Below are 12,198 nucleotides of genomic sequence, written 5' to 3' on the forward strand. Positions count from 1 at the left end.
ACCTTTTATCTTTGCCTGCTGGACACACTTTCCTCATTCCTGAAGAAGGGCTTATGCCCGAAACGTCGATTCTCCTGTTCCTTGGATGCTGCCTGACCTGCTGTGCTTTTCCAGCAACACATTTTCAGCATGGACCATGGCTATTTATTCCATTTCCACTGGAGTAACAGAATAATTTGTCTTTATGGTAGGAGAGAGACAATACATTGGTTCAGCAGATAAACTGCTTCATTCTTTACTTAGGTTTGAGATGCTCTGATAGTCCAGTTGCACCATTATCAGTTCCCACTTTCAGCAATACTATGGAGCAAAAAAAAGAACCTCAATATGCAAGAACAAATCTTCTGAACAGGAAGAAGTCAAAGGGATTTTCTGTTTGGTGCACAAACAAAAGGAGCAGAGAAACAAAGTAAATGGTTCAATTTTTGGTGGCAAAGGAGTTCATGGCCTCCTTATAATTGTTGTGAAGGTAGGGGTGCATGGAGCAGGGACAGAAATTTAAGAAGGTGACTGTTAATTGACAAATAACTATGTCATGTTTGCTTTCCAGCATTATTCTGAAGTACTACACTAGAGACGTTACGTAAGGCATTGATTTGGTTTTGGATTAGATATGACAAAACACTTACCATGCTTTCAACAGCTGAAATTTTTTTCTTTGATACTTCATCTTTTTTCACAGTATGTGGCTTTTGCTTCTCTTTCTTCATTGCTTGTTTTGCTAATACTTCCTCATAGGCATCAAATATTTCCCACTAGTAAATAGTAAAATAGTAAAAATAAAGCAGTTACTGAGAGTGTTAACATCTTTGGCATCTCAGAAATATGATGGACAGCAGACACTCCACACGAGTGGAGCTTGAACAGTATAAAATATTTAACAAGTCAGGTCTGTCAGCCACCAAAAGATAGTTAATGAACAGGACAACGTTCAAATAAAATGGATTGAAATAAATTATGACTAAGATGGAAAATCATTAATTTCCAAGTACTATATCTAGCAATATCAGATGGCAAGAACATAAAAAAAGCAGAAGTAGAGCCCCTCAAGACTGTTCTGCCAGTCAGTAAGATCACGTTGAGAGAAAGTGAGGGCTGCAGATGCTGGAGATCACGTTGACCTGTTTGTTTCAAATTCTGCATTCCCATCTACACACAATGTTTGCTTCCTTTGCCAAAAAATAATCAGTCTCCATCTTAATAATATTTAATGACCCCACTTACATCAACACCTGAGACAGAGAATTCCAAAATTGCACAGCCCTCTGAGAGGAAAAAAAAATCTCATCTCTGTCCTAAAATGGCAACCCCTAATTTTAGAACACTATCCCTTAATTCTAGACTGATCCACAATAGAAAACATTCTTCCCATTTCCACTTTGTCAAGACCATTCACTATCTTATACACTTCAATCAAGTCATGCTCACTCTTCTAAACTCTTCGAAACAAGCCAAGCCTGTCCAAACAATCCTCATAAAACAGAATGATTCCAGGTATTAATCTTGTATGAACCACCTCCAATTCATTGACAGCCTTCTTTAAATAAAGAGTCCACAACATCAGTGATATTGTCTCACCAATTTCCTATCTAACTGAAGAATAATATTCTATGTTTAATTCCTCTTGTCAGAAAAGATAGTATCCCATTGGCCTTCTGGATTTTGTACTGTACCTGCATACTCTATTTGTGTTTCATGTTACCACCTCCTGTCTTCTCAAAGCCTGTTCACCATCTACAAGGCACAAGTCAGAAATGTGATGGAATATTCCGTACTTGTCTGGATGGATGCAGCTCCAAAAACACTCAAGAAGCTTGATTGGCACTACATCCACTACATTCATTCCCTCTAGCATTCACACTCAATAGCAGAAGTGCATATTATCTAAAACATACACTGCCAAAATTTATCAAAGATCCTTAGACAGCACCTTCCAAAGTCATGATCATTTCTATCAGAAGAATGCCAGAAGACGCATGAGAATATAATCACCTGCAAGTTCTTCTCCAAGCCACTCATTACCCTGACTTAGGAATACTGTATATCACTATTTCTTCACTGTTGCTGGGTCAAAGTTCTGGAATTCCCTCCCTAGTGGCATTGTGGAACTAGCTGCAGCACATGGACTGTAGCTCACTACCATCTGCTTGAGGACAATGAGGGAGAGACCATAAATGCTGGACAGTCAGTGACACCCATGTTCCACAAGAGAATATTTTTAAAAAGCGCAAGAACATATAAATCCTTCTTCACGTAAGATTTCCACAGTCATTCTCAATCTAAGTAATATTCTGCTTTTTTATTCTTTCTGCCAAAACAAACAACATCAAATTTTCTCAACTTAAACTCTATCTGCCAGATTTTTGTCACATCACTCAACCTATCTATCTATCCATCAATTTGCCCAAGCTGGTAACCATGTTAGCTTTGTACCTTAGACTTATTGAACATATTGTCAAAAGTTATATTGGTTATTTACTTTGAGAACTAAAATAACCATTACTTAGAGGGCTCAGTAACATTAAATGTTGAGCTGGCTGAGGACAGCAGGATATATCTGTCAAACTGAGCCTGAACAAGACCAGCCATATTAATCCTGTGGCTACTCGTACAGACAAATTAAAAAAAAAGGGGCATCATGATTATGAGAGAAAACATTCTGTGAAAACTAACGGGGCTTATGGCTGTGAAGTCTCTAGGACCTGATTTCCTTAATGAATGAATTCTCCATTGCATTGTCTCTACCAATTAAAGTCCATTTCCCAACCAATCAGCACTGTCCTCTCATGCAGTATAAATGCTGATGGTTACTGTCTTGCCATAAGTGGAACTGGGATTTGAGGTTTGTCCTCATCTCCCTGTAAAATGGTTGAATGGTAGGGTTTGGGGCCTAGCTTTGCTGCTCCTCTCCCTTGTAACATTGCTGTCTCTTATGTACAGCTGTAAATGTTTTTTGTAAACTGTTTGTTTGTAATTTGTTTAATAAAATATATATAACCAGGAAAAAAAAATAAAATAAATGCTGATGGTGCTGGCAGGTGGGACGAGATCGGGTTGGGATATCTGGTCGGCGTGGACGGGTTGGACCGAAGGGTCTGTTTCCATGCTGTACATCTCTATGACTCTATGTTCTGATTAATACAGGAAGAAAAGCTTAATGAAATGTGTCCTTTTTCTCAGCAACATATACTTCATTTGTACAATGAAATGGTCTACACATTTGACAGCAGACATCATTTTCTAGATAGTAATGCTTTCCAATCTTTTCTTTCTCTGATATTCATAAGCATTTGCATATAATTTGTTTTGTCATTGAGCATTTAGGAAATAATGTATGTCCAGATTATCACCTGATTCGCTGTAGAAGAGAAACTTGCTCTGGGAGGTGGTTCTGTCTGGCATCCATTTTCCTGAGAAGAACAGAAAATATTTAGCACAAAAATGTTAAACAGGCTATCATTATTGGCTGTGGCATACTCTACATCAAATAATTAGTGTTTATTATATTTTGCTAGATTCCAAACACAGAAAATCTGATCGATTTGTAGATTGGATCTCATTACAATTTTATTGGAGAGCCAGAGATAGAGATACAATGAACAGACGCTGCAGTTCAGCAACCTCAGGCCATCAAAACATTAGCTGACCAAGATAATGAGCCAGATGGCAGAAAGATAAGTTAGTTTTAATTATGGAGTTGAGAGTGTGGTGCTGGAAAAGCACAGCAGGTCAAGCAGTCTCCAAGGAGCAAGAAAATCAAAGTTTTGTCAGGAATTCATGATGAAGGGCTTTTTGCCCAAACATCAATTTTCCTGCTCCTTGGATACTACCTGACCTGCTGTGCTTTTCCAGCACCACACTCTTGACTGATCTCCAGCATCTGCAGTCCTCATTTTCGCCTGGTTGATTATGGAGTTGTCTAAGATTATTATGGCTGGGTCTATGCTGTGCCCCCAGATCTCCTGAATAGCACACCCTGTTATACTAAGATATAGGTGCAGAATTGAGGTACTTGATCCTATTGAGTCATTCGATCACAGTCCGTAATAGTCTTGGTAGTTATGCCTTCATTTGCTTGAGCTCAGTGATAGTACTCTTGCCTCTGAATCACTGACACGTGAGTTAAAACACCCCCTCCAGAATCTGTAGCGTGCACCCTGGACAATTGCAAGACCAAGGCAGTGCTGCATTATATTTTGAATTAGACATTAAACCCTTTTATCTTTGCTCACTTGTGAAGTACTGGGGCGAGACTTCTGAAGAATACCAAGTGCATCAATGGCCATGGTTTAGTTTACTGGGGTGGAGGTTATTATCTAAACATTGGTAAAATTCTCGCCAGCAGAAGAAAAATCCAAATAGACCATACTGCAGCAACAAAAAGAGGCTGGCTGAACATTTAACAGGATCACAGGCTCCCAATTTAAAAGAAGGTGGGTTAAAAGTATCAGCTGAAATTAAATCTCAATAGTTAAACTATTGGTGAAATTAGAAAATAGAAAAAATACTATTGGAAAATTAGATGTAAGAGGCCTTTATTAGGTTATTTTTCTTTATTTGCAACAGGTGGGACTCAGCAAGTCATAACCTTGATTTTCTACCCAAAGTAGTGTAGCATCAAGATGCACATAACATTCTCAAGGACTACAGCCTGGATACAGTGAATTAGGCTGAGAATTGAAGGCATTTTCATGTGACAAACTGAGGAACCCGTAGGAATTCCAGAGCAAAATAATTCATATTGGAATGTCACACAGTTGTTCCTTCTTTTCCATTGCTGTCCCATCCACTTTCAAAGTAGGTAGCAAAGGAAATCCATTGGATGTAATACACTTTGAGCTAAGAGGTGGTTGTGATAAACACAATATAAATTACTTTTTTCTTTATTCACTGTTTTGTGATTCTATCTTTAATTTAGTATTTATAATTTATTACTGAATTATAGAGAAATCAAGGGGATCATGTGACTTCTTCTGAACTCACAACAGATAAAATTAAAGAGTTGTTTTGCTGAGAACGAGGTGCAAGGTTTGCACACCTACAAACAATAACAAAGTTTTTTGTGCTGATGTTAGACAGACTGGTAATCTCAAAAGTTACAGACAGTTATTAGTAATGTCAGATTTTATAAATGGTTATTGGCAACGGTAAAGTCACCTTAGTCTCAGAGGACCACTCACTCATGGGGGGGGAGACAACTCATGGTGATTTAAGAACCACCACACAAAATGGGGGGCAAGGTTGAGAAGGTGGGCAACTTCAGCCAGTGTGGAAATAAAACCCATGCTGTTGGTGTCACTCTACATCACAAACCAGCTGTCCAGCCAAATGAGCTAAGCAACCTCCAATAAAACAGTAACCAAACCAACATAATGACATCAAAGAATATGGAGATGCTTTAGGATCTGCCTTGTCCAGTAGTTCCATCAGTTGGAGTCCTAACATTGTCTACTGAATTAATGTATTGTTGGTGCTGGTTTTACTTTGTGTGTTTCCACAAAAAATTTAAAACTTTAAAATCTTGGAGAACAATTTCCTTTTGGTCACTGGGAATTCAAATTTCTTTTTAAAAATATTGACCTTTGAGGCACTATAACAAACTTCAATATTGATTTTTTTTTAATCACTTAATTTTAAGATGGAAAATGTATAAATAACTGCACAAATACAGGAATATTAGGACATCCATTTGTTAGTGACTTGGAATAGTTGCCTGCAGAGGAATATAATAGCATATAAAAAATTACACAACACTAGGGCATGAATCCATGTAAGATTCTGTAAATTCGTTTTTTAGATTAGAATCAGTCTGAACATTGTGGCACAGACAGTGTCACACAGGGCACCTCACACCTTCAATGCATTATCTGAGCCGACATGACACCAATTGTTAAAGTTCACTTGAAAATGTAACTTTAAAGAAGTTCTGAGGTTTACATATGAAAGAACTGAAACCAACATGTTCATTCCAAAAGATGAGAGACTTAACAAACAACCCAGACCTTTCTCAACATATAATTTCAGTCACATCACACTGTAAACTTTTGCTGACGAAGGAGCAGCGCTCTGAAAGCTAGTGCTTCCAAATAAACCTGTTGGACTATAACCTGGTGTGGTGGGATTTTTAACTTTGTACACCCCAGTCCAACAATGGCTCCTCCAAATCATATAAAGGAGGCTGCAGATGGCTTAAAGATGGATAGGAGACCTTGAAGAATTGAAAGATTATGATACAAAATAAATTTTTGCAATCTTGGATTTTATTTGGTACGATGTCATTGCTGTCACTGAGATTTGGTTGAGAGAGGGTCAGGTTTGGCAGCTTCTTTCAGGATAAAAGGATAACTAAGGAAAGAAACAAAAAAGAAACTGCTGGAAAAGCTCAGTAGGTCTTGCAACACCCGTGGAGAGAATACTTCTGGTCAAAAGACCTTTCCTCAGAACTGACGAACTAGAAAAAGAGTGGGCAAAAGTGAGGACTGCAGATTCTGGAGATTAGAGTCGAGAGTGTGGTGCTGAAAAAGCACAACAGGTCAGGCAGCATCCAAGGAGCAGGAAAATAGACATTTTGGGCAAAGGCCCTTCATCTGCGAATAGGCGTCCTGTCTCCCCAATGTAGAAGAGCAATGGATACAGTAAATGAATTGTGCGCAAGTACGGGTGAAACTTTTGTGGATGTGGAAGGCTCCTTTGGGGCCTTGGACGGAGATGAGCGGGGACATTTGGGCGCAGGTTTTGCTATTCCTGTGGTGGCAGGGGAAGGTGCCAGGAGGGAAAGGTGGGTTGCTGGGGAACATGGACCTGACTCCGTTGCTCTCAATGTGGTCTCCTCTACACTGGGGAGACAGGACACCTACTCGCAGAGCGCTTCAGAGAACATCTCCGGGATACCCACACCCACCAACTCCACCACCCTGTGGCGGAACACTTTTACTCCTCCTCGCAGTCCACCAAGGACATGCAGGTTCTGGGCCTCCTCCATCACCACTCCCTAACCACCCAACACCTAGAGGAAGAATGCCTGATCTTCTGCCTTGGGTCCCTCCAACCCCATGGCATTACCCCCACCTCCATCCACCTATTGCACTCTCATGTACCTTCCCCCCAGCCCCACCCCCCTCCCATTTATTTCTCTATCCCCACGCTCCCAGCCTCATTCCTGATGAAGGGCTTTTGCCCGAAATGTCGATTTTCCTGCTTCTTGAATGCTGCCTGACCAGCACCACACTCTCAACTAGGAAAAGAGTAGGGTCCAGTAATTGTTACAGTGGCAATTTGTGCATGGAGCCAGAGGACGTAAGTAGGATTCCAAATTCATGCTATGCATCAGTGTTCACTAGTTAGAGGGATGATGTGAGTATAGAAATCATAAGAAGGTTTGCAATATGCTTAAAGAAATTTGCACAGACAGAGACAAAGTGCAGACTGGTCTGACAGGTTTAAAATTAGATAAATTTCCAGGGATCAATTAAATATTGAGGGAGGCAAGGAAAGAAATAGCAGGGATGCTGGCCACAATTTCCAATTCCTCTCTGGCCACATGACAGATGTCGGAAGACTGGAGGACAGCCAATGTAGAACCGTTATCCAAAGGGGGCGTACGGACTAAACCCAGGATCCTCCAGGCGATCTATCTCACTTCAGTAGTGGGGAAACTATTGGAAGCAATTCTGAGGAACAATCTGTCCTTGGAGAGACAGTGATAAATCAGGAACAGTCAGCATGATTTTGTGAAGGAAGGTCATGCCTGACCAACTTGCTTGAAATTTTCAAGGAGGTGACCAGGTGTGTAGATGATAGCAAACAAAACAAAGGATTATGGATGCTGGAAGTCAGAAATTAAAACAGAAATTGCTGGAAAAACTCAGATCTGATGGCACCTGTAAAGAGAAAACAGAGTTAACATTTTGGGTTCAGTGATGTTTCTTCAAAAGTATTCTTCAGTTAATGCTTTCTTTCCACAAATGTTACCGGATGTGCTGAGTTTTTCCAGCAATTTCTGTTTTTGTGTGTGTAGATGGCAGCAATGCATTTGACATAGTCTCCCTGGACTTCAGCAAAGCTTTAGAAAAGGTTCTACATGGGAGAGCAAAGGTAAATGCCCATTGGATCCAATGAAATTTGGCGAATTGATTCCAACATTGGGCAAGTGGCAGGAAGTAAGGGAAATGGTTGGGGGGCACTTTTGTGACTGCAAACCTACGTCCAGTGGGGTTCCACAGTGATCTGTGTTGGGAACCATACACAATCTGAACTCGAACGTTGGACAGTTGATCAATTTATTTCATGCATGATATGAAAACTGGCAGGGTAGTGAATAGTAAAGAAGGTAACATTTGATTACAGGAGGACATAGATGGGCTGATGAGTGGCAAATGTATAACAATATTTGCCTTTAACAGGGATTTGTCTGTCCTGGTTCTCTTGAAGGGGTATATTTCCCCTCCCACCCCGATCTGCATTCAGGACAGACCGTTCTCTCTGTGACTCCCTTGTTACGTCCACACCCCTCACCAACTCACCTTCCACTCCCAGCACCTTCCCCTGCCATGGCAAGAAGTGCAAAACCTGCGCCCACTCTCCCCATTTCATCTCCGTCCAAGGCCCCAAAGGATCTTTCCACATCCATCGTCTACTCTGTCTGTTGCTCTCAATGTGGTCTCCTCTACTTTGGGGAAACAGATGCCAACTTGCAGAAAGTTTCACACTAAACAACCTCACCATTCTGTGGCCGAACACTTCGACTCCCCTCCCAATCTGCCAAGGACATGCAAGTCCTGGGCCTCCTCCACCACCAAATTCTACCCATCCAACACCTGGAGGAAGAATGCCTCATCTTCCGCCTTAGGACCCTCCAACTACGCAGGATCAATGTGGATTCCACCAGTTTCCTCATTTCCTCTCCCCTACCTTATCCCAGATCCAACTTTCCAACTCAGCACCACCCTCTTGAACTGCCCTACATCTCTATCTTACTTCCCACCTATCCACTCCACCCTCTGACTTATCACCTTCATGCCCACTTTTATCTACCTACCGCATTTCCAACTACCTTCCTCCCAGCCCCACCCCCACTCTCATTTATCTCTCAGCCCCCTTTCGGCCATGCTCTCATTTCTGATGAAGAGCTTATGCTCGAAACGTTGACTCTCCTACTCCTTGGATGCTGCCTGGCTGGCTGTGATTTTCCAGCACCACATTCTTTGACTGGGGGTGTGTTATAAACCTGGTGCCAAAATATCTGCTCCATGGAAAGCAGAGTAAATAGCTTCTAGGTTTTTTTAACATTGACAAAAGAAGCATGAGTGGGTGTTGCCAGGCTCAAATAGACCTAGGGTTACAGCTTTCACTTTCAGGTGTGGAAGCTGGGGTTTGGGAGTGAAGCTGCAAGATAAAGCTCTCTCTCTCTCTTTTTCTGCTCCTACAGAAGCTGTCTGGAGGATGAGTCTCTACATTGCAGAGGCCAAACACCAACTCTCCAACATCACATCCTACCTCCGCCTTGCCCATGACCCCACCACAACGCATCATGCCCAAATCCAAGACACTGTAAGTGCCCTTATTGCTTTTGGTGATCACCCCTCCACTGCGTCCAAACTCATAGTCCCCCAGCCTTGTACTGCTGCTCCCCAAAATCCACAAGCACAACTATCCTGGCAGACCCATTGCCTTGGCATGCTCCTGCCCCACCAAACTCATCTCGTCCTACTTCGACTCCACCTTCTCCCCCTTAGTGCAGGCACTTCCCATCTAGATCTGCGACCTAACCATGCCCTCCATATTTTCAGCAACTTCCAGTTCCCTGACCCACAATGCTTTCTCTTCATTATGGATGTGCAGTCCTTATACACGTCAATAAGCCACAAGGATGACCTCCAGGCCCTCCGCTTCTTCTTCTCCAATAGACTGATCCAGCCCCCTCCACCAATAGCCTCCTCCGCCTCTCTGAGCTGGTTCCCACCCTCGATAACTTTTCCTTTAACACCCCCCATTTCCTCCAAATCAAGAGGGTAGCCATGGATACCTGGATGGGCCCCAGCTATGCCTGCCTCTTTGTCGCCATGTCGAATAATCGCTCTTCAGTACCTACACAGGCACTGCACCCCAACACTTCCACTGTTACAGCGATGACTGCATCAGTGCAGCATCCTGCACCCAGGCTGAACTGGAGCAGTTCATCGATTTCGCCCACAACTTTCACTGCACTCTCAAATTCACTTGGTCCATCTCAGACACCTCCCTCCACTATCTTGACCTCATCATTTCCAACTCGGGCAACAGTCTCCAGATGGACGTTTACTACAAACCTACAGACTCCCATTACTACTTGGACTACACCTCCTCCCACACAGTATCCTGCAAGAACTCTATCCCATTCGCCCAATTATTCCGCCTCTGCCGCATCTGCTCGGACGAGGAAACATTTCACTTATAGAGTCATAGAGATGTACAGACTCTTTGGTCCAACCCGTCCATGCCAACCAGATATCCCAACCCAATCTAGTCCCACCTGCCAGCACCCGACCCATGTCCCTCCAAACCCTTTCTATTCATAAACCCATCCAGATGCCTTTTAAATGTTGCAATTGTACCAGCCTCCACCACTTCCTCTGGTAGTTCATTCCATACACGTACCACCTTCTGCATGAAAAAGTTGCCCCTTAGGTCTCTTTTATATCTTTCCCCTCTCACCCTAAACCAATGCTCTCTAGTTTTGGACTCCCCAACCCCAGGGAAAAGACTTTGCCTATTTACCCTATCCATGCCCCTCATAATTTTGTAAATCTCTATAAGGTCACCCTTCAGCCTCTGCGCTCCAAGGAAAACAGCCACAGCCTGTTCAGCCTTTCCCTATAGCTCAAATCCTTCAACCCTGGCAACATCCTTGTAAATCTTTTCTGAACGCTTGCAAGTTTCACAACATCTTTCTGATAGGAAGGAGACCAGAATTGCACACAATATTCCAACAGTGGCCCAACCAATGTCCTGTACAGCCACAACGTGACCTCCCAACTCCTGTAGTCAATAGATTGATCAACAAAAGAAAGCATACAAAATGCCTTCTTCACTATCCTATCTACCTGCGACTCCACTTTCAAGGAGCTATGAACTTGCACTCCAAGGTCTCTTTGTTCAGCAACGCACCCTAGGTCTGTACCATTAAGTGTATAAGTCCTGCTAATATTTGCTTTCCCAAAATGCAGCACCTCGCATTTATCTGAAGTAAACTCCATCTGCCACTTCTCAGCCCATTGGCCCATCTGGTCCAGATCCTGTTGTAATCTGAGGTAACCCTTTTCGCTGTCCATTACACATCCAATTTTGGTGTCAAAATTACCAACTGTACCTCTTATGCTCGCATCCAGCAAGGAGGCCTTTGTGTGGAGCCACAGAAAATGGGGAAGATACTAAATGAGTATTTTGCATCAGTATTTAATGTGAAAAAGGGTATGGAAGATATAGACTGTAGGAAATAGATGGTGACATCTTGCAAAATGTCCAGATTACAGAGGAGGAAGTGTTGGATGTCTTGAAATGGGTAAAGGTGGATAAATCCCCAGGACCTGATCAGGTGTACCCAAGAACTCTGTGGGAAGCTAGAGAAGTGATTGCTGGGCCTCTTGCTGAGATATTTGTATCATCGATAGTCATAGGTGAGGTGCCAGAAGACTGGAGGTTGGCAAACGTGGTTCCACTGTTTAAGAAGGGTGGTAAGGACAAGCCAGGGAACTATAGACCAGTGAGCCTGACCTCTGTGGTGGGCAACTTGTTGGAGGGAATCCTGAGGAACAGGATGTACATGTATTTGGAAAGGCAAGGACTGATTAGGGATAGTGAACATGGCTTTGTGCGTGGAAAATCATGTCTCATAAACCTGATTGAGTTTTTTGAGGAAGTAACAAAGAGGATTGATGAGGGCAGCATGGTAGATGTGATCTATATGGACTTCAGTAAGGCGTTCAACAAGGTTCCCCATGGGAGACTGATTAGCCAGGTTAGATCTCACGGAATACAGGGAGAACTGGCCATTTGGATACAGAACTGGCTCAAATGTAGAAGACAGAGAGTGGTGGTGGAGGGTTGTTTTTCAGACTATAGGCCTGTGACCAGTGGAGTGCCACAAGGATCGGTGCTGAATCCTCTACTTTTTGTCATTTATATAAATGATTTGGATGCGATCATAAGAGGTACAGTTAG

At 42.5% G+C, this 12,198-nt stretch overlaps 1 protein-coding gene across 2 annotated transcripts in view; it reads right to left on the minus strand.

Moving 5' to 3' along the window:
• Nucleotides 1-12,198, minus strand: part of dnai1.2 (dynein, axonemal, intermediate chain 1, paralog 2) — a 298,205-nt gene that overhangs the window by 216,839 nt on the left and 69,168 nt on the right. For both annotated transcript variants that reach the window (XM_043683992.1, XM_043684070.1), the window contains exons 8-9: nt 3,351-3,410; nt 630-755 (exon numbers count right to left, since the gene is read on the minus strand). In XM_043683992.1, coding sequence (XP_043539927.1) covers nt 630-755; nt 3,351-3,410 — 186 coding nt within the window. The remainder of the gene's footprint in view (nt 1-629; nt 756-3,350; nt 3,411-12,198) is intronic.

This window comes from Chiloscyllium plagiosum, chromosome 1 (assembly GCF_004010195.1).
Source record: "Chiloscyllium plagiosum isolate BGI_BamShark_2017 chromosome 1, ASM401019v2, whole genome shotgun sequence".
In the NCBI taxonomy this organism is placed as follows: Eukaryota; Metazoa; Chordata; class Chondrichthyes; order Orectolobiformes; family Hemiscylliidae; genus Chiloscyllium; species Chiloscyllium plagiosum.